The sequence below is a fragment of the Entelurus aequoreus genome, linkage group LG11 (assembly GCF_033978785.1).
Source record: "Entelurus aequoreus isolate RoL-2023_Sb linkage group LG11, RoL_Eaeq_v1.1, whole genome shotgun sequence".
NCBI classification, from domain to species: domain Eukaryota; kingdom Metazoa; phylum Chordata; class Actinopteri; order Syngnathiformes; family Syngnathidae; genus Entelurus; species Entelurus aequoreus.
The window spans coordinates 59,077,572-59,098,057 of record NC_084741.1 but is presented as its reverse complement, the minus strand read 5'-3'; the positions used below and the strand labels follow the sequence as shown (position 1 = coordinate 59,098,057).

The 20,486-nt window shown below is 38.2% G+C and overlaps 2 protein-coding genes across 6 annotated transcripts in view; both read right to left on the bottom strand.

Moving 5' to 3' along the window:
• fbxl4 (F-box and leucine-rich repeat protein 4) overlaps positions 1–1,852 on the bottom strand; it is a 30,359-nt gene extending 28,507 nt beyond the window's left edge. For 3 of the 4 annotated variants that reach the window (XR_009827805.1, XR_009827804.1, XM_062063637.1), the window contains exon 1: positions 1,474–1,852. The gene's annotated coding sequence lies outside the window, so the exon portion shown is untranslated. Of the gene's footprint in view, positions 1–558; positions 660–1,473 lie in introns of all 4 variants that reach the window. The other variant, XM_062063638.1, reaches the window with a different exon arrangement.
• Positions 1,853–3,660: 1,808 nt separating this feature from the next.
• LOC133660291 (uncharacterized) overlaps positions 3,661–20,486 on the bottom strand; it is a 78,536-nt gene continuing 61,710 nt past the window's right edge. Inside the window, exons 1-6 of one of the 2 annotated variants that reach the window (XM_062063627.1) lie at positions 12,069–12,542; positions 9,388–9,459; positions 9,182–9,300; positions 4,764–4,812; positions 4,574–4,668; positions 3,661–4,483 (exon numbers count right to left, since the gene is read on the bottom strand). In XM_062063627.1, coding sequence (XP_061919611.1) covers positions 3,832–4,483; positions 4,574–4,668; positions 4,764–4,812; positions 9,182–9,300; positions 9,388–9,459; positions 12,069–12,119 — 1,038 coding nt within the window. In that variant the 5' untranslated portion in view covers positions 12,120–12,542 and the 3' untranslated portion in view covers positions 3,661–3,831. Of the gene's footprint in view, positions 4,484–4,573; positions 4,669–4,763; positions 4,813–9,181; positions 9,301–9,387; positions 9,460–12,068; positions 12,543–20,486 lie in introns of those variants that run through there. The other variant, XM_062063628.1, reaches the window with a different exon arrangement.

Here is a 20,486-nt window from a genome sequence, read left to right as displayed (position 1 = left end):
TTTAGTTGTGATTTCCTTCTCTGCCTGAAAGTTTAAAAGTAGCATATAATAATCAATCAATCAATCAATGTTTATTTTTATAGCCCTAAATCACAAGTGTCTCAAAGGGCTGTACAAGGCACAACGACATCCTCGGTACAGAGCCCACATAATGCAGTATGAAGAAGAATGTTTTAATGTAGACACATAGAATCATCATTCTGGTGTGATTATATGCATCAAGTGTTCATTCAAGGCTAAGGCAAAATATCGAGATATATATCGTGTATCGCGATATGGCCTAAAAATATTGAGATATTAAAAAAAGGCCATATCGCCCAGCCCTAAATTCAATGTATATACTCTGATGATTAACTTGTGTGATGACTGTAATCTGCTGATAGTATATATTTGTACCATGAATTAAATAACGTGGACCCCAACTTAAACAAGTTCAAAAACGTATTCGGGTGTTACCATTTAGTGGTCAATTGTACGGAATATGTACTGTACTGTGCAATCGACTAATAAAAGTTTCAATCAATCAAAAAAGACTATAAAAAAAATGGGACCCATTACCTCCCTGCTTGGCACTCAGCATCAAGGGTTGGTATTGGGGGTTACATCACCAAAAATGATTTCCGGGCACGGCCACCGCTGCTGCCTACTGCTCCCCTCACCTCCCAGGGGATGAACAAGGGGATGGGTCAAATGCAGCTAGGACAAATTTCACCACACCTAGAGTGTGTGTGACAATCATTGGTACTTTAACTTAACTTAAGAACGTGCCTGTTCTATTTTTGGCCAAAGTAAAAAAAAGAGAAAACATCCTGGAGTTGTCTTTATTTTTAGGTTATCATGCCATGATTTTACCATTCCGGCCCACTTGGGAATATGTTTTAATCCATGCGGCCCCTGAGCTAAAATGACTTCGACACCCATGGTTTAGGTTATGAATACTGCATTACTGACGGTAGTTTCACACAGGGGTTGACACTTTCTATTAACAGTAATATGTAGTAGTCGTTTTACAGATTATATCCTTCATTATTCAAGCACCCAGTTCCTAAATTGCATACTACACAACCGCAGCAGTACAATGTTCAGCTTGGAAAGTATGTTGTATGTCGACCACGGCACTTTGACACCGTTTAATTTTACCAGACATATACCATAGCCTACTATGTGTACAGTCAGAACGTACATATAAATATTATATTTAGGTTTTATATGATGTTTATCTGTGAGGCAAAGAGTATAGTTTTCTGTTTAATGTGCTCTTGGTGAAGTTACTAAATAGCTGAGGTTAGCAAGCGTTAGCTCGCTAGCCTACAGTTAGCACGCCTTGCTAAACATCCGTTTGTTAACCGCCACGGCAAAACAAGCAAACATTACGTCACACAATGACTCAGAATTTAGAGGCACGTAACAATTCAAGAAGGAACATTAAAATGACATTTCCTTTTGCAAATGACTTCACCAAACATACGTTACCTTGTGATGCCTTCCATTTACTTGGCACTCTCTAAACACCCATCAAAGTTGACGCTACATCCAAACCCGCTGCAACTGAAAATAACATTGCATTGTGTACAACTTAATACTTTTGAATAAAAACATATTTTGATACGTTTTAGACCAGAACACACTGAGAAACGCCTCGTTTAAAACATATGGAAGATATGCAACGCTGTCAAAATGACATGTCTGTAATTGCGACAACACGACATGGCATGTTTTGATAAAGACTGCAAGCTAATGTAATGTAGTATATTGTGTTGGAGGAAAATAAATCAAGTAGCGCTCCGTTTAAAGCACAACGCTACAAGGTAGCTTTGAAAGCTGCAATATTTCCGCAAACCAATTGATCAACTTCCGGTTTAGGGAAGCGAATGGCATTCTGGGAGCTGTAGTTTATATTTCAACTACAGCAGTGGTTCTTAACCTTGTTGGAGGTACCGAACCCCACCAGTTTCATATGCGCATTCACCGAACCCTTCCTTAGTGAAAAATAAAATGTTTTTTTTTTTTTTTCAAATTCAAGACAAAGTTATATGTTTTTGGTAACACTTTAGTAACAAAGACTTAATTTAGAGTTATTTGGTTAGCGTTAGGGTTAGAGGGTTGGGGCCAGGGTTAGAGGGTTAGGGTTATAATAAGGCCATTAATAAATACTTAATAAGACTTCCTTTTTTTTATTGTCATTCAAATTTGAACTTTACAGTACAGATAAGAACTAAATTTCGTTATATAAGCTCATGGTAGTGCAGGATAAAAAAAGCAATAAGGTGCATATATAAATAAATCAATAAATAGGTTACTGTACAGATAAATATATTGCACTTTTTCAAATGCGTCCACGTTTATGGATGTATGTTATATTGTCTTTTTTATTCCAGCGAGTTAATCCATTTTGGGGGGGAGTTGAGGGGATAATTTACTTATGATGCATTTAAGAGTCTTACGGCCTGAGGGAAGAAGCTGTTACAGAACCGGGAGGTTCTGCTTCGGAGGCTGCGGAACCTCTTTCTAGAGTCCAGCAGTGAAAACAGACTTTGGTGGGGGTGGGAGGAGTCTTTGCAGATTTTCTGAGCTCCGGTCAGGCAGCGGCTTTTTGAGATCTCCTGGATAGGAGGAAGAGGAGTCCTGATGATCTTTTCCGCCGTCCTCACCACTCTCTGGAGAGACGTCCAGTCTGAGGCATTGCAGGCTCCAGTCCAGACAGAGATGCTGTTGGTCAGCAGGCTCTCTATAGTGCATCTGTAGAATGCGGTGAGAATGGGGGGAGGGAGCTGTGCTCTTTTCTTTCGACGCAAAAAGTGCATGCGCTGCTGAGCTCTTTTTATAAGAGCTCCGGTGTGTAGGGACCAGGATATATTGTCAGTTATCTGCACCCCCAGGAACTTGGTGCTGCAATAATAATAATAATGACTAGTTAAGAGCCAATATGTTACTAATTTGCATGTTAATAAGCAACTAATTAATGGTGAATATGTTCCCCATACTAAAGTGTTACCATGTTTTTTTACTGGTGCACAAAATGAACCGTGCATGAACATCACCTTGTTCAAAGAACGAAACCAACACAGTGCATGAACCCACAACAGATGACACACCTGCAAATCAGTGTGACTTCTGCTGTTGCCGTATCCGTAATACGCCGATAGGGAGAAGTTTTTATTTACACGTTGAGTCACGTGTGTTTTGACCTCCGCCGAACCCCTAGGGTTCGATCGAACCCAGGTTAAGAACCACTGAACTACAGTATTCAATTCCTCTCAGGCAGATTGCAGTGCAATCGATTAACTTACCGTATATCAGTGGTGTCCAAACAAACAGAATTGTCCCGAAAAAAACATGTGAGTGATTAATCATTCTTACATGTTGTCAAGTATTTATTTATAGCTGCACAATATTGCTCTTTTATCCTGCACTACAACGAGCTAATGCAATGATTGATCGATTGAAACTTTTATTAGTGGATTGCACAGTACAGTACATATTCCGTACAATTGACCACTAAATGGTAACACCCGAATATGTTTTTCAACTTGTTTAAGTCGGGGTCCACGTTAATCAATTAATGGAATGCAACACAATTTCGTTCTTGTCTTTACTGTAAAGTTCATATTTGAAAGACAATAAAAGTAAGTCTAAGTCTAAGTCCAAGTTACTCCTAACTGGTAACACTAACTGAACAAAACAAGTATCACACAGCACACCACTCTTTTATTTGTATAATGAAGTAGAAAAACATGTCTTTATATACAAACATCAAATTAAAACAATAATTTATACTATTTACAAATAATGTACAGTCTCTGTGTTCCCAGACAAACTCCATCACCAGCATCAGAGTTTTTTCATCCAATTAAATAATTTAGTAATGAGGCTCATATTCGTATACACATGATGACTGGAGTTTTCTTTCGTTTGGCCTGGAGGAGGTGGATGATATTCTGACGTTAAATCATCAGCGTCTTTGTCGTTTGAGTTTTTTTCTTCCTCGACGGAAACAACGTCCTCAGACAGCGAAATTGTATCTGAAGACTGCTCAGGTGAGGGTGAAGGTGGGATGGGCACAAAGCCAGCACAGCATGTGCAAATTTCACTGACGGCCACATCTGTGATGGTGCTGAGGAACTCTGGTTGATAACTGTGAATGTTTTCAACCAGGTCCTCTGAAATAAAAGTCTGTCTAACCTTTTCCTCGATAGACGCAACCAAATTGTCTCTGATGGAGGAGGAAAAGTGGATTTGGACCGAGGAGAGTGTGCAGGAGACGCGGTCCACCACGGCATGTGTCACCCCAGCTGCCATTTTACTAAGGCACCGGGATGGCATAGTAAAGTGAGTGTTTGGAGGAGGCAACCAAAAGCACTGCAAGACCTTCGGGACCACCTTTATCACCATATCTCGCATGTTGATTAATTGAGAGCAGCATGTCTGCTGGTGCTCCCAGCTCTCAGCCAACCTCAGAGCTTTTTTGACTATCCGAAATTGTCTGGAGGGGACAAAAAAATATGGTTGACAATTGTTGTGTCATAAATGTCATACTAGACCTAATAATGAATATGCATCACTGGAGACATACTTTAATTGAAGGGGGATCTTCTCAGGACAGTCGAGGAGACTTCTGGCTTCAAATTCAACGTCTCTCATCTTCATGCTGGTGTTCACCTCAAAGACCTGACACAAGAACAAGATGCAATAACAAGATATATTTATAGAATACAGGCTGGTGCAATTTATCAGCTAACTGCAACGTTAGGGTCCAGACTTACCAGCCTGGCCTCCGACTCAAAATCGTCGTCCATTTCAAACTCCCAAAGCCTGCAAAGAAAGCATCAGCGTCATCAAGCATCTTAACTTTTCACGTCCACAGTAGAATGAATAGTCAAGCTCTGGGTGTCCAAACTTATTCCTACCAAGGGAATCCCACTAAGGACAGGTGTGGTCTAACATTATTAGACTTTAGATGGCCATGTCAACACAAATATGGATATTTAAAAAACACTCTTTTGACTTTTCGTCCGCACGCAAGAGTAGATTTTTGTCACAATAACGGAGCATTTAATAAACTTTGAACCTTATTTAACAAAGGAACAGAAGTAACAAAGTTATTGACTTACATTTGGGATGGGCTATATGGTCTAAAACAGTAGTTCTCAAACATTTTTCACCAAGTACCACCTCAGAAAACACTTGGCTCTCCATGTACTACAATAAAATACAGTAGCATAGTAGGCCTACATATTCATTAAAACTAGGCAGAGGTTTTATTTAACAAATATATATAATATTTTGGCCACTCTAACATTACACACAGTTTGAACAATAACACTGTGTTTGAATATTTAATTAAGGGATTATTTGGGTATACGTACCACCGTTTGAGAATAGCTGGTCTAAAATCTATATAGCAATATATATTGCAGACTCCTGTGATAACGCTATATATCACAATATATTATTTGGCATATATATGATAATAGAACAATTTTAAAACGAGTTTGGCTGCTATTGAGGGGGTAACATATTGTGTAATTTCCAGTGTATTATTTTCTAAAAAAAAAACTATTATTAATCTCCTTGCTAATTTACTGTTAATATTTAGTTACTTTCTGTTGTAACATGGTTATATCTATGCTTCTGTTACAATGTAATAAGCACGTATTCCTCTGATGTTTCAATACTTCACATTAGTTTTGGGTATCGATCCAATACCAAGTAGTTACAGGGGCAGTATCGGTCATGTCAACACTGGTACTGATTCCTAAAATGTTGAAGATCATTGAATTGTTTTAATTTCTGATCAAAATTGTTCTCACACAAAAACACAGGATGGCGGTGTAATAATATCAAATAAATATGTGTATTATTTTCTTATCCCTTTATATTACATACAATATTTGGAGCAAAAGATAACTAAACATAAGCACAAACTACAATTGGCTCTGATTTAAATCCTTTTGTTTTGCCCTTGTGTCCAGTGACGTATTTACTGAATTTGTAATCATTAACAAAAACAACAAATAAACTATTCTGTGACATTCAAACATATTGAAATAATCACTGTATTATCGTCCCTGTTTACATTTAAAAGCTCCAGTTTAGAAGTTAGCATAGTTTATTGTATCCTCCTACGCCATACACTACACATCGTAAGTAAGTAAGTAAATTGTATTTATAATGAGCCTTTTACAGATAAAATCACAACGCGTTGTACAAAACATAGGTGAAGTAAAACAACAAGGGGAACATCATAAAAATGATACACAGTGGATTAAAAATGTTAGTTAAAGGTGCATTAAATAAAAGCTTTACTAAAAAGAGATGTTTTCAAATGTTTCTTAAAAGTTTCAATATAGTTAAGATCATGAAGGGACTGGTGCAAATTGTCCCAGAGTCTGGAAGCTATAGCCTGGAATGCCAGGTGTCCACAGGTTTTAAAACAAGTTTTTGGGATCTTTAAAAGACCGTGGCCTGAAGACTGGAGGCTGCGCCCTGAAGAGTAGGGGCATAGCAAGTCAGTGATGTACTGAGGGGCCCCACCATGCAATGCACGGAATGTCAGGACTAAAATCTTAAACTCAATGCGGAATTTAACTGGAAGCCAATGAAGACTGGATAAAACGGGGGTGATATGGGCTCTTCTGGGTGCACCGGTCAAAAGTCTGGCAGCCGCATTTTGTACAGTCTGATGTCTCTTTAGCGTTGACTTGTTGAAAAGAGTTAAAAGAGAATTGCAATAGTCAATGCGAGACGAAATGTACCCGTGAATGATCATTTCGAGATCCAATTTTGATCATCGAAGAAACTATGGTGTGCACTAAAGCATCTGTAACTATTCCTCGCCTCCTGTGATAATAATACTTAGAAGAAACATTGCCTCGAGAACACGGCTTTGCACTGGTAATGCTGATACGATGCGTTGAGGACGTGGTCGTCCGCTTGTCGCTGTCAAATTGGCGGGAGACAACATGCATTATCATGATATGACGATAGTAATAAAAACTCTAAAACAAATTCATATAATTTATATCGAATATCGTCTACATCGCGCAACCCAAATTTACATGTGTTGGTTTCATTACATTCAGCGGTAGACATAAAACCAAACAAAAAACATTCATACTGTCTTCCAAACTGCATGTAAATGTGTGCTATTTTAACAATAATGTTCACAACAACGTACATATAATGTCACCACAGGTGGTGCTCGGGTTACGAACGCGTTCTGTTCTTAAACTGAGGTGTAAATCGAATATTAGTTTAGTATAAGTCACAACTTAAACCTAAATGAACACCTACAGTAAGTCACTTGTACTGTACACAGAACACAAGAAGTGCATATAAAATACAGTAATAAAACAGTTAAATACAATAATTAAATGAAATAGTAATGCAAATGAGAATAACCCCTTACTTTTATTAACATTTTTGTTGTCTTCCACACTGGGAGGGGCAAACGAAAATAGGGAAGTCTGAAAATTAAGCCCGCTACGCTGCATTGTTATCACTGTCTATTTCATGGGAGCAGATCATTTTACATGTTTAAGCTTTATCCTTGATGATGGTTGCCGCATTTGAGCGGCTTGGACCGCAGCTAATGTAGCTTTTCCCACTTTTACACTGAGAAATTCTGATTTTACTTCACTTTGATGTTATTTGACTTTCACTTTCCTTTTGTTTTGTACGCTGCCCCCTTTTGTGTTGCACACACATGCACACAAGGTATTGGCACAGGCCCACTGTAATTGGTTCCAAAGCAAATCACATGTTTACTGACCAAAATCAAGTTGATTGATTTATGGGAGCACGTTCACCCAGGCGCGGCACCGCTGCTGCTCACTGCTCCCCTCACCTCCCAGGGGGTGGAACAAGGGGATGGGTCAAATGCAGAGGACAAATTTCACCACACCTAGTGTGTGTGTGACAATCATTGGTACTTTAACTTGCAAGTAGGAAACGTAGCACGGGACGTCATAAACAGCCGTCCACTTGTACATTGATAAGCGGAGGCCTAATGATGTGCCACCAAGCCAGTTGTGGAACTTGTCAATATCCATCCATCCATCCATTTTCTACTGCTTGTCACTTATTGGGTCGCAGGGGTGCTGGAGCCTATCCCAGCTGCATTCGGGCGGAAGGCGGGTTACACCCTGGACAAGTCGCCACACAAGGGCCAACACAGATATTGATTGATTGATTGGGACTTTTATTAGTAGGTTGCACAGTGAATTACATATTCCGTACAATTGACCACCAAATGGTAACACCCGAATACATTTTTCAACTTGTTTAAGTCGGGGTCCACTTAAATTGGTTCATGATGAAGTTGGTAGAGTGGCCGTGCCAGCAATCGGAGGGTTGCTGGTTACCGGGGTTCAATCCCCACCTTCTACCATCCTAGTCACGTCCGTTGTGTCCTTGGGCAAGACACTTCACCCTTGCTCCTGATGGCTGCTGGTTAGCGCCTTGCATGGCAGCTCCCGCCATCAGTGTGTGAATGTGTGTGTGAATGGGTGAATGTGGAAATACTGTCAAAGCGCTTTGAGTACCTTGAAGGTAGAAAAGCGCTATACAAGTATAACCCATTTATCATTATCATTTATGATGCAGATATATACTATCAGATATATACTATCATCATAATACAGTCATCACACAAAAGACAGACAACATTCACACACTAGGGCCAATTTAGTGTTGCCGATCACACTATCCCCAGGTGCGTGTCTTTGGAGGTGGGAGGAAGCCGGAGTACCCGGAGGGAACCCACGCAGTCACGGGGAGAACATGCAAACTCCACTGTGCTGCCTAAATGACAAAAGTCTATAAGAGACACTTATTCTTCTGGTTGGCTACTTTGTATTAGTTTTGGGTGATACTACAAATTTGGTTATCGATCCAATACTAAGTAGTGACAGGGGCACAATTGCTCATACTAATGCTGATACTTAACATTTTTAAGACTCCACACAGAAAGATCCCGAGGCCAGGATCGAACCCAGGACCTTTGTATGGTGAGGCACACGTACTAGCCCCTGTACCACCGTGCTGCCCACTTATCAAAATACCAACTGATAAATTATTTTTTATGTAGAAATACTTTTTTTTTTTTAAACTCTGCTGATCTGGACAGAGATTTTTTGTTGTTGTTTACATGGTGGTGGGGAAAAAGCGGACATGGACTTACTTTACTCTCAGTGATTTCTTGTTCTCCTCCACGAGCAGATCAATCATGGCTTCAACAGTCAATTCAGGTGGGATCAGGCTAATCTGCTGAAGTCTTAACATTTCCGCCAACAGTCCTATCTAAAAAAAATAAAAAAAAATAGACAACATCAACATGTTTTTATTTTGATTTCCAATTTCAATACAAACTACTTTCACTATTCTCACCTGTAACTTGTAGGAGACAGCGTTCCAACAAGTCTTCACCGACTGCTTGTATGCTGGAGTGTCAAAAAACTCCTGGAGAGAAAACATAATAGACTTAGACTTAGACAAACTTTAATGATCCACAAGGGAAATTATTCAACACAGTAGCTCAGATACAATGATGGAAAGTGTAAGGATGGAAAGGACAATGCAGGTATAAATAGACTAATATAGCGATAAAAAATCTAACATATATACGAATATAAACATAACATGTGTACAGTATATTATATATACAGATATATTATATTATGTCTATAACATATACACAATATATAACAATGACCATGTACAATATTACAGTATATGTGACAGCAGCAGCATAAAATAGAGAGTAAATCCAGCAGAAAATAGAAGTAGCTAACATAGAAGGTGTCAGGTAATAGGCAGATATCATCTATTGCTATATGGCAAGTGATTATACAGCTGGATGGAGTGTGGAATGAAGGAGTTCTTGAATCGCACAGTGCGGGAAGGAGGCTGAAGGAGCCTGTTGGAGTATGAACTCGGCTGTCCCTTAATTGTCAGGTGGAGTGGCTGGGCAGGATTGTCCATGATGGCCAGCAGTTTGTCCAGTGTCCTCCTGTCCCTCACTGACACAAACGCCTCCTACTGCGTGCCAATAGTTTGGCCGGCTTTCCGGATCAGTTAATATTTATTGTGTGGTGTTCGGGTCTGTGGGACCCGTTTTCAGTTTTTATTAAAAGAAAAATGATACAACTAATTAATTTTTCAAACTGAAACTCACTGATTTTGGCTCATTTTCTGTGATAAACATACATCAGAATACATATTTAATGACCACACACCATACACCCCCCCTACACATTTCTATTACATATAAGATGTCCGGGTCCACTGGACCCGGGGCTAATAGAAGTGTGGAAATTGATGTTCTGTGTACCACACACACACACACACACACACACACACAAACACACACACACAGAAAGCCTAGACAGGAGGAGGACAGAGTGTAGGTTCACAGAACATCAGAGGGTCAAATGTGCGAGAAAATGAGAGCAGACAGTGTTGACAAACAATGTGGCAACCTTGTGTGGGAACCGCAGGTGCAGAAACACAAAAGAAGAATCCCTGTGGGATGCAGAAACTGGCAGAGAAATTTTCCGTGCAAAGTTCATATTGCTGTTAGACAAAGTTCAAACCAAATCTCGTTGACATGTATGACTTAAGTGTTATTATGACAATGACAATAAAGGAATTGATTGATTGATTGAGTGATTGATTGATTGACTCAGCCAGCGTTTGTGGGTCTGATGAACCCGTTGCATTTTGTGGCCTCACAATCAACACTTTTATGTTAAAATACTGAACAGATGTTTACCTTATCCCAATAAACATCTGTTCAGTATGGAACATTACACAAGGGTTAAGCACTATTGGACAACAAAACTCGGATTTGATGTGGGTCTGATGAACCCGTTGCATTTTGTGGCTTTTAATGCCTCACAATCAAACACTTTTATGTTAAAATACTGAACAGATGTTTATTGGGATAAGGTAAACATCTGTTCAGTATTTTAACATAAAAGTGTTTGATTGTGAGGCATTAATGCCAACAGATGTTTATTGGGATAAGGTAAACATCTGTTCAGTATTTTAACATAAAAGTGTTTGACTGTGAGGCATTAAAAGCCACAAAATGCAACGGGTTCATCAGACCCACATCAAATCCGAGGTTTGTTGTCCAATAGTGCTTAACCCTTGTGTAATGTTCATACTGTTGTTACTCAGCCAGCGTTTGTGGGTCTGATGGACTACTACTGTAGTCATTTGTAACACAGAGAAATGATAGGATTTAGTAGACTCTGCTCTTTTTTGAACTGTGTAACTGTAAACATGAGATGACTTCAATGTAACTTATCTATGCATGTTCAAAATAAAGTAAGCCATTACTACAACGTTGATGTAGTAATGGCTACATCAACGTTGCATTTTGTGGCTTTCAATGCCTCACAATCAAACAGTTGTATGTTAAAATACTGAACAGATGTTTATTGGGATAAGGTAAACATCTGTTCAGTATTTTTAAATAAAAGTGTTTGATTGTGAGGCATTAAAAGCCACAAAATGCAACGGGTTCATCAGACCCACATCAAATCCGAGGTTTGTTGTCCAATAGTGCTTAACCCTTGTGTAATGTTCATACTGTTGTTACTCAGCCAGCGTTTGTGGCTTTTAATGCCTCACAATCAAACACTTTTATGTTAAAATATTGAACAGATGTTTACCTTATCCCAACAAACATATGTTCAGTATTTTAATATAAAAGTGTTTGATTGTGAGGCATTAAAAGCCACAAAATGCAACGGGTCCATCAGACCCACAAACGCTGGCTGAGTAACAACAGTATGAACATTACACAAGGGTTTAGCACTATTGGACAACAAACCTCGGATTTTTGTTCCTATTACGTGTGGTAAACTCCAACATGCCAAGCAAAGAATGTTAACAAACTACTGTAGTCATTTGTAACACAGATAAATGATAGGATTAAGTAGACTCTACTCTTTTTTGAACTGTGTAACTGTAAACATGAGATGACTTCAATGTAACTTATCTATGCATGTTCAAAATAAAGTAAGCCATTACTACAACGTTGATGTGTTTAAAACACTTACCATTAGTGGTCGGTAGATACCGATGCTTCCATCGATGAATTCTGCCGACATTTTGGCGTGAGGCGTCTCGTAAGAGCGGCCCAACTTGTGTAAATGTCCCCGCCAATAATTTTAAATCCCACATGAATGAAGATCGTCTTTGTTACGTCACGCATGACGTCATTTCTTGTTCAAGGCTGATAAGGAAAAGGTCAGGTGACTTCCGGCCGTTTATCAAAACGGGGCGGATGCTACTTTGCTAGTACTTACTATGTCACTTTATCAGATGCTCTGTCCTGTCGCACACTTCAACCAAGCGTTTCAGTTCCGCTCATATTTTCTAACTTTTAATATAATACTACGTAGAAGAATAAACCGAGATTTATTTTAGTAAGTAGAAAAGCTAACTAGTCGGAGTAGCGTGCGAGCTAACGATAGCCTATAAGTGGGCGTGGTCATCCAAATATTAACCATTTCGAGACCGAGAGTCGAATGAGTATAAATAAAATCTATATTTTTCAGTTCTCTTTTATACTTATTTTCAGGAATATATGTGTGTTTTGTTGTGTTGTTACATCAATGATACTTCATGTTAACGTGTGTCTTTAAGTAAGTAAGCTTTTTTACACTGAATTTTGTGAACTCCCATGGTTTTTTTTTACATCAAAATATGCTGAGAATTTCTTTAAATAAACATTTGTGAGCAAAATTCGTGTGTTTAATATACAGTGTTGTAAAAATCTGTAAAAATAAATAAATAAATAAATAAAAAAAAGTATATAAAAATTCAGTACAAAAAAATTAAGTTAATAAAAATTAAATGCAAATACAATGAATGCTGAAATATTTGTTGCCTCAAAATTCAAGATAATCGATCCTGTCTCAGAACCAGCCATTGAGGTCTAAATTTACAGGACATGGGTCTTGAGTTTTGAAGCAACAAATAATTTTGCACTTTTTACACTGATTTTTTCTACACTGAATTATTTTTACATAGATTTTTTATTCAGTTTTTCTAACACTGAAATTTAAAACACTGTATTTACACACACACATTTTGCCAAAAAAAAAAAAAAGTTTATTCACTGAAATTGTCAGCATAATTTGATGTAAAAAAAATATTCAGCTCACACAATTTAAATGCAAAAAAATGCAATCAATCAATCAATCAATGTTTATTTATATAGCCTTAAATCACAAGTGTCTCAAAGGGATGCACAAGCCACAATGGCATCCTCGGTACAGAGCCCACATAAGGGCAAGGTAAAACTCACCCCAGTGGGACGTCGATGTGAATGACTATGAGAAACCTTGGAGAGGACCGCATATGTGGGTAACCCCACCCCCAGGGGAGACCGAAAGCAATGGATGTCGAGTGGGTCTGACATAATATTGTGAAAGTCCAGTCCATAGTGGATCCAACATGTCAGCGAAAGTCCAGTCCATAGTGGATCCAACATAATAGTGAGAGTCCAGTCCATAGTGGGGCCAGCAGGAAACCATCCCGAGTGGAGACGGGTCAGCAGCGCAGAGAAGTCCCCAACCGATGCATAGGCGAGCGGTCCACCCCGGGTCCTGACTCTGGACCGCCAGCACTTCATCCATGGCCACCGGACCTGTGTAACTCCCCCTCCACAAGGGAGAGGGGGGCAGAGGAGAAAAGAAAAGAAACGGCAGATCAACTGGTCTAAAAAGGGAGTCTATTTAAAGGCTAAAGTATACAAATGAGTTTTAAGATGGGACTTAAATGCTTCTACTGAGGTAGCATCTCTAACTTTTACCGGGAGGGCATTCCATAGTACTGGAGCCCGAATAGAAAACGCTCTATAGGTACTTTTTAGAGGCGGTATAGTACTGAATATGATTAATTAGTATCGCGGTACTATACTAATACCGGTATACTGTACAAACCTAGTGCTTAATATAAAAAGATAACATATGCTCATGCCCCTTTTTTCCTAATTCAATAATAGCTTTTCAGAAAAACACTCTGAGATCGACCCTACAGATCAAACCTATTCTGGAAACGCCTTTTAGAATGATTTGCAACATGCTCTGACAGAAAATCTTAAAATATATTTGGTTTTGGATGATCAACAAGTACACTACAATACATACAATGCCAATGCATGATATGGAAAATCTCGAAGAAGAAGCTTTGTTTATGTCGATTCTTCCAGCCATCTTACCATCTTTCGAGCTAACAAAATGAGATGAAATTGTGGCTCTAAGCGTGCAAGGTGATTGACAGGTGGGGCAGCGGTCTGCTCCTCCATGCAGGCATCAGCGAGCAGCAGCAGTCCCACTACTGTCAAAGCTCCGTTGTGGTCCACTGTGCCACACATTCAGCACACTCAAATGCAAATGGGGATGGACAACATACTGCCCACTGACATTTTCTCTGCGGGTGCGTCACAGAACCTTGCTACCAAAGTGTTGCTGTCCGCTGCGTCCCTGTTAACAGTCAGTCCAATAAACTGTTGGTGTTCATTTTTATTGTGCAGAGGCAGTTTGTCTCCCAGGTGGGCAAGAAAAATCATACAAAGCTCAGAGAGAGGACTCTTGGTCTCACCTGCTCGACTCTCACGACCATCATTAAAGATAAAAATCACATCCTTGAGCATGTTAAAGGTTGGACTCCTATGAAAATAACGGCGTAGTGGTCTCATTATTGAGATGGAAAGGTTGCTCGTGCTTTGGCTGGAAAAACATCAGTATACCAGTGGTCTTAAACGACATATAGAGTATAACTGCACAAGAACATTTTCAATGCATTGCAGCGGTTTAATGACAGTGTAACTTATTTACGCTCATCAAAGCTCTGAGAATTATACTGATGGTTTTTCTGGTGCAATTACACCAGAACAGTATTTTGTTGTTTTTCAATCTGCAAAAATTATAATTACTTTGGTTTTCATGGAAAAGTCATAGTCATATACCAGGATTGCAGTCTGTTAAAAGTTATAATAGGAGTCAATGGGACGAAGAGCGTGCTTAAAGGGGAACTGCACTTCTTTAGGAATTTTGCCTATCATTCACAATCCTTATGTAAGACAATAACAAGTTTTTCTTTTTTTGTGCATTCTAAATAATAAATAACTGCTTACAATGGGGCCTATGGGAGTCACTCTATTCTGCCTATAAAGCCCTTAAAGAACATCCAAACACCTCCATTATATTTGTATAGACATGATGTAAGTACATATGTAATGTAGAAACCGGCACATTAATAATAACATTTAATACTTACGTATTTTGATCATTTTAAGCATACGCCGCACATGCTGAATTTCCCCCAGGGATCCATATAGTACTTTCTATTCTATTCTATTCATTTAAAAAATGCATCACAACGTTCGGTTTTTTTTTTCAACAACATCCTTGATTATTATTCACTGCAGCCTTTATGAGAGCCAACAAACATAATAAAACATAAGTTACTGTACAATGTCTGCTGTCATTAGGATGCCAACCGATAGAATCTTGTTATAGTCCCGTTTGGATGAAAAATTACTTATAATCCTCAAGAAGGAAAGGGGGGTGGAACCTAAAGTCTTTTAGTGTTGTTCTCACCATTGCCACGTCTAAATTGCCAGTACAAGTGTACCAACTTCGCGGAATACGTCCTCATCCTTTTACTCTCCAGGTGAGAGGTATGATTTATGATCTACAAAAATGTTTCACAAGCAAGGAAGTGAGGAAGCTGCTTACCACTTGATGTCGATAATAATAATAATAATAATAATGGATTAGATTTTTATAGCGCTTTTCTAGACACTCAAAGCGCTTCACAGAGAAGTGAGAACCCATCAATATAGGCACAGAGGCTTGTGACCACAGCGCCGCTATAAATAGTTGGTCTGCGTTAGTGTTTATAATAACAATATCACTAATACTTGGTCAATATTCAAGTAAGGAAGTGTATTGAACCTGGTGGTTTTTGGATGGTTATTTATTGGATTTTATGGGCGCAATCAGGGACGCCCCATCGGCTCCGTTGTAAGCAGACTTTTATGTATGTTTATTTCTGAGTTAGAATGCATTAAAAAAAAAAATCCATTGTCAAAATACACCACTGACAAAGCTTAACCTATTTTTACTATAACAATCTACAAGGTTAATACAGTTTGCTTTTCTTTCTTCCCCTCCATATATTTGCTTTCTTTTGTATGTCAAGTTATCATTACATGTATGTATTGTTGCATTTGAAACAATCGTATTGTTGATAATAGAGTTAATTATTGTTGTTATTCATTATCAATAGTGCTATTTCTATTGGTATTTATATTGCTCCATTTGTAGTGTAATAATGATCATTGTAATTTCTGTGTTATTAATATTTACTTCACTAGCTCCTTCTTTGCTATCACTTTTACCATCATGTTAGTACATATCCTATTTGCTGATGTTGTTCCGTTGTTGTTGTTGTGTTTGTTGTTGTTGTCTCTCTGTCTTATCCCCGCAATTTCCCCCTCTGTCTTCCTTGTTTTTCTTTCTATCCCCTCCTGCTCCGGTACGGCTGCACCAAATAATAATATACTGTAAATCCATTTAATAAAGTCAGATACAAATAAGGCATCAAGAGAAGTATCCCACACTTCTCTTTTGTAAAGTAAATATGTACAGCAAATATGGGCATCTACGTCAACTATTTGCCTGAGTAGCTGGACAGGACAAATATATATATATATATATATATATATATATATATATATATATATATATATATATATATATATATATATATATATATATATATATATATACAGTATATACACCCCTGCAGTATTTATTGCTTGTATTCTCATGCTTTTATTGTGTAATGTGTGCGTTTTTTTATTTATTGTGTAAGGAGATACCTACATTTCCTCAAGGAGATTATTAAAGTATCTATCGATCTACCTATTTACCTACTATCTACCTATCTATCTACCCATCTACTCATCTATCTATCTATCTATCTATCTATCTATCTATCTATCTATCTATCTATCTATCTATCTATCTATCTATCTATCTATCTATCTATCTATCTATCTGTCTATTGTTTTTGTTATGTGGAGGGCCCCAATGACTAGGTTTGCCTTAGGGCCCTAAAATGACAAAATACACACCTGTAGTATTTCGTAAACAACAATACATATAAAACAAAACATCAACATTATACACAAAACAGCTCCGACTATTGTGTTATATCTTTTAAAGATTATCTTTTCTTAAAACATCCTGTTTGTTTTGATTCTTTTAAATAACAGAAGCAACCCTGTAAAAATGTTAGTTTATATATGGGTTAAAATTAGACCTAAAATGCGTCGTAGAAACAGAACCCCTCCACCTGCATATTAAGTCTCCTGGTATATTGTCCGAACACACTCTAAACAAAATAGCATTTGTATTTGTTTTTCTTTTTTAATTACGAAAATTGGACTTGGGCACAAACACAAATGATAAAGAAGAAAGTCTTGGAGACTGATTACATTCATCATTTGGACCCAAGCTCGGCTTCTGACACCTGATAACAAATATGAACAATTGCAAACTTCTCCGGCATTCCAAAATTAATGACAGAATCTGCAAATATAATTAATGCTGCAAGAAAACACAGGCACAGATAGCGGCAAGAAGCTGTCATCTGCTATTGTTTTGCTCCCTGTGTCCTCCAAGTGAACTTCAGCAGCCAACACTTTAATTGGTTTCACAGAATCTGGTGTGAGGAGGAGCCATGACCTTGATCTTTCTCACGGATAAGTGATTTTTTAAAACCAGCTATACATGCAAATATACGCTGTGTGTCAAGTGTGTGTTGTGAGGGAAGTAAACAGATACAGATTGTCTCATTTTCTTGTGTGTTCAGTGGCTGATTAGCTGCCTAATTAAATAGCATGCTGCCAAGTTCAGAAGCAAACAGAGGAGACACTGACCCTGCAACTTCTAATGCGCCCTGGGGATCATCTGAGCAAAGAGAATAGATGCACATAGCCTGATACAGAACATGCATTCAGAGACTTTGGAACAAACAAGCATTATCGGACCTTTATCACACCACCATGTCCGGAATTCACCTTTTACCGTGCACAATAAATATTAAAAGAAGGGCAGGGGGAAGTTGAGTAAAACTACACATTGGAAATTGGCTGGTAAAATTAAACATTGAAAATATTCCTGAACATATTAATGAGTCATTCGGGATGATTATTTCTGCCTACTATACGTACTAACTGATATATGGACATTCTGTACTACCACTGTACAGTGAGGTTCATACCTGGTGAGGCTCTGACATTTTCTTCATTTTTAACTTCTTGTGCTTTAATCAATGTTGATTTAAAATGTTCATTGCAAGGATAAAAGAAAAACATAAAATATATCACTTTTTTTTTTGTCCTGTCCAGCTACTCAGGCAAATCATATTGTTGATGTATATGCTCATATCGGTCGGCTGTATAGATTGACTTTACAAAAGAGAAGTGTGGGATACTTCTCTTGTTGCCTCATTTGTATTTGACTTTATTAAATTGATTTATATTATTATTTGGTGCAGCCGGGCCGGAGCAGCAGGGGATAGAAAGAGAGAAAAAAGAAACAGAGGGGGAAATTGCGGTGGCAAGAGGGCGATAAGACAGAGAGACAACAACAACAACAAACACAACAAAAACAATATCAACAACAGAACAACATCAGCAGAAAGGATACGTACAAATATGATAGTAAAAGTGATAGCAAAGAAGCAGTTAGTGAAATAAATATTAATAATACAGAAATGACAATGATCATTATTACACTACAAATGGAGCAATACAAATACCAATAGAAATAGCACAATTGATAATGAATAATAACAATAATTGCCTCTATTATCAACAATACAATAGTTTCAAATGCAACAATACATATATGAAATGATAAATTGATATACAAAAGAAAGCAAATAAATGGAGGGAAGGAGAAGTGAACTGTATTAACCTTGTCGATTTTTATAGTAACAATAGGTTAAGCTTTGTCAGTGTGCCGTGTGTTACCCAGTTTCCCCTTGGGCAACATATAAATATATAAAATATATCACTTTAGCTGAAAATGTTGTTTATCTTTCTCCAACTGTTACTTTGCAAAAGTTAATTATTTATTTTCATTAAGTTTTAAACATCTGCCTAGTGCTTTGTGATATTATTTTACCCCAAGTTTCCAACCACCATAGCTGTGCTTTTTTGCAGAAATATGGCAGCAAAAAAGCCTGCTGGCTCACGTGCGCCCCTGCCTCTTCATGGTGCCAATCCCATCTGCATTCAGGCGGAGGGCAGGGTACACCCTGGACAAGTCTCCACCTCATCACAGGGCCAACACAGATAGAGAACATTCACACACTAGGGCCAATTTAGTGTTGTCATTCAACTTATCCCCAGATGCATGTCTTTGAAGGTGGGAGGAAGCCGTAGTACCCGGAGGGAACCCACGCGGTCACGGCGAAAACATGCATATGCCCAACAAATTCCACCTAGCAACCACAAGGGTCTGTGCAAATGTGTGTCATGCTTGTCTATAACTTTTGAAAAGTACAATATTTAATTAATAGGTGTACACATGACCACCCAGTATATCAGCATTGATTTCCATTTAGCCCTTTCGTGAAACATGAAGGGACTATTTCTCATTCCCCCATTTCACCTTTTTTTTTTTTAATTCCCTCGATCTCTCGTCTAATCTCTGTGCCATCGGTGCTAAGAATACCCCTCTCTGCACACAGACCCTACTCTCGAGAGGCTTCTGTGGAATTTATTCAAATGTTTTGACATTTTGCCTCCCCGAACTTCCCGGGCAGAAATGATGTGTGACAGCTGGAGTTGAGTTTGCTCAGATCGGAGCTTCCTCCAACACCACAGTGTGAAAGACAAACTAGTTGATACACCACTAAAGTATTTGTGTTTGCTGTCTTTCTTGGGATTTTTGCTAATGTTTGCCTTTTACATTGAAACCTTATGCAAATATTAGGTCAGGAAAAAACACAAGAGGCTATATCACTCCTACAAGCCTGTTTCGCAGGTTTCCCTGCTCATCAGGGGATTTTATTGAAGTGTCTGTGGCTGGTATATATACATATACATATATATATATATATATATATATATATATATATATATATATATATATATACAGTACATTACACGGGGTGTGGCTATTGTTGCACAATAGCCCCTTGCTTCTGTGTCGGCATGATGAGACCAGTTTGTTTCGTTTGTTTAAAGGCCTACTGAAATGAATTTTTTTTATTTAAAGGGGGATAGCAGATCCATTCTATGTGTCATACTTGATCATTTTGCGATATTGCCATATTTTTGCTGAAAGGATTTAGTATAGAACAACGTCGATAAAGTTCGCAACTTTTGGTCTCTGATTAAAAAAAACCCTTGCCCCTACCGGAAGTAGCGTGACGTTGTCAGTTGT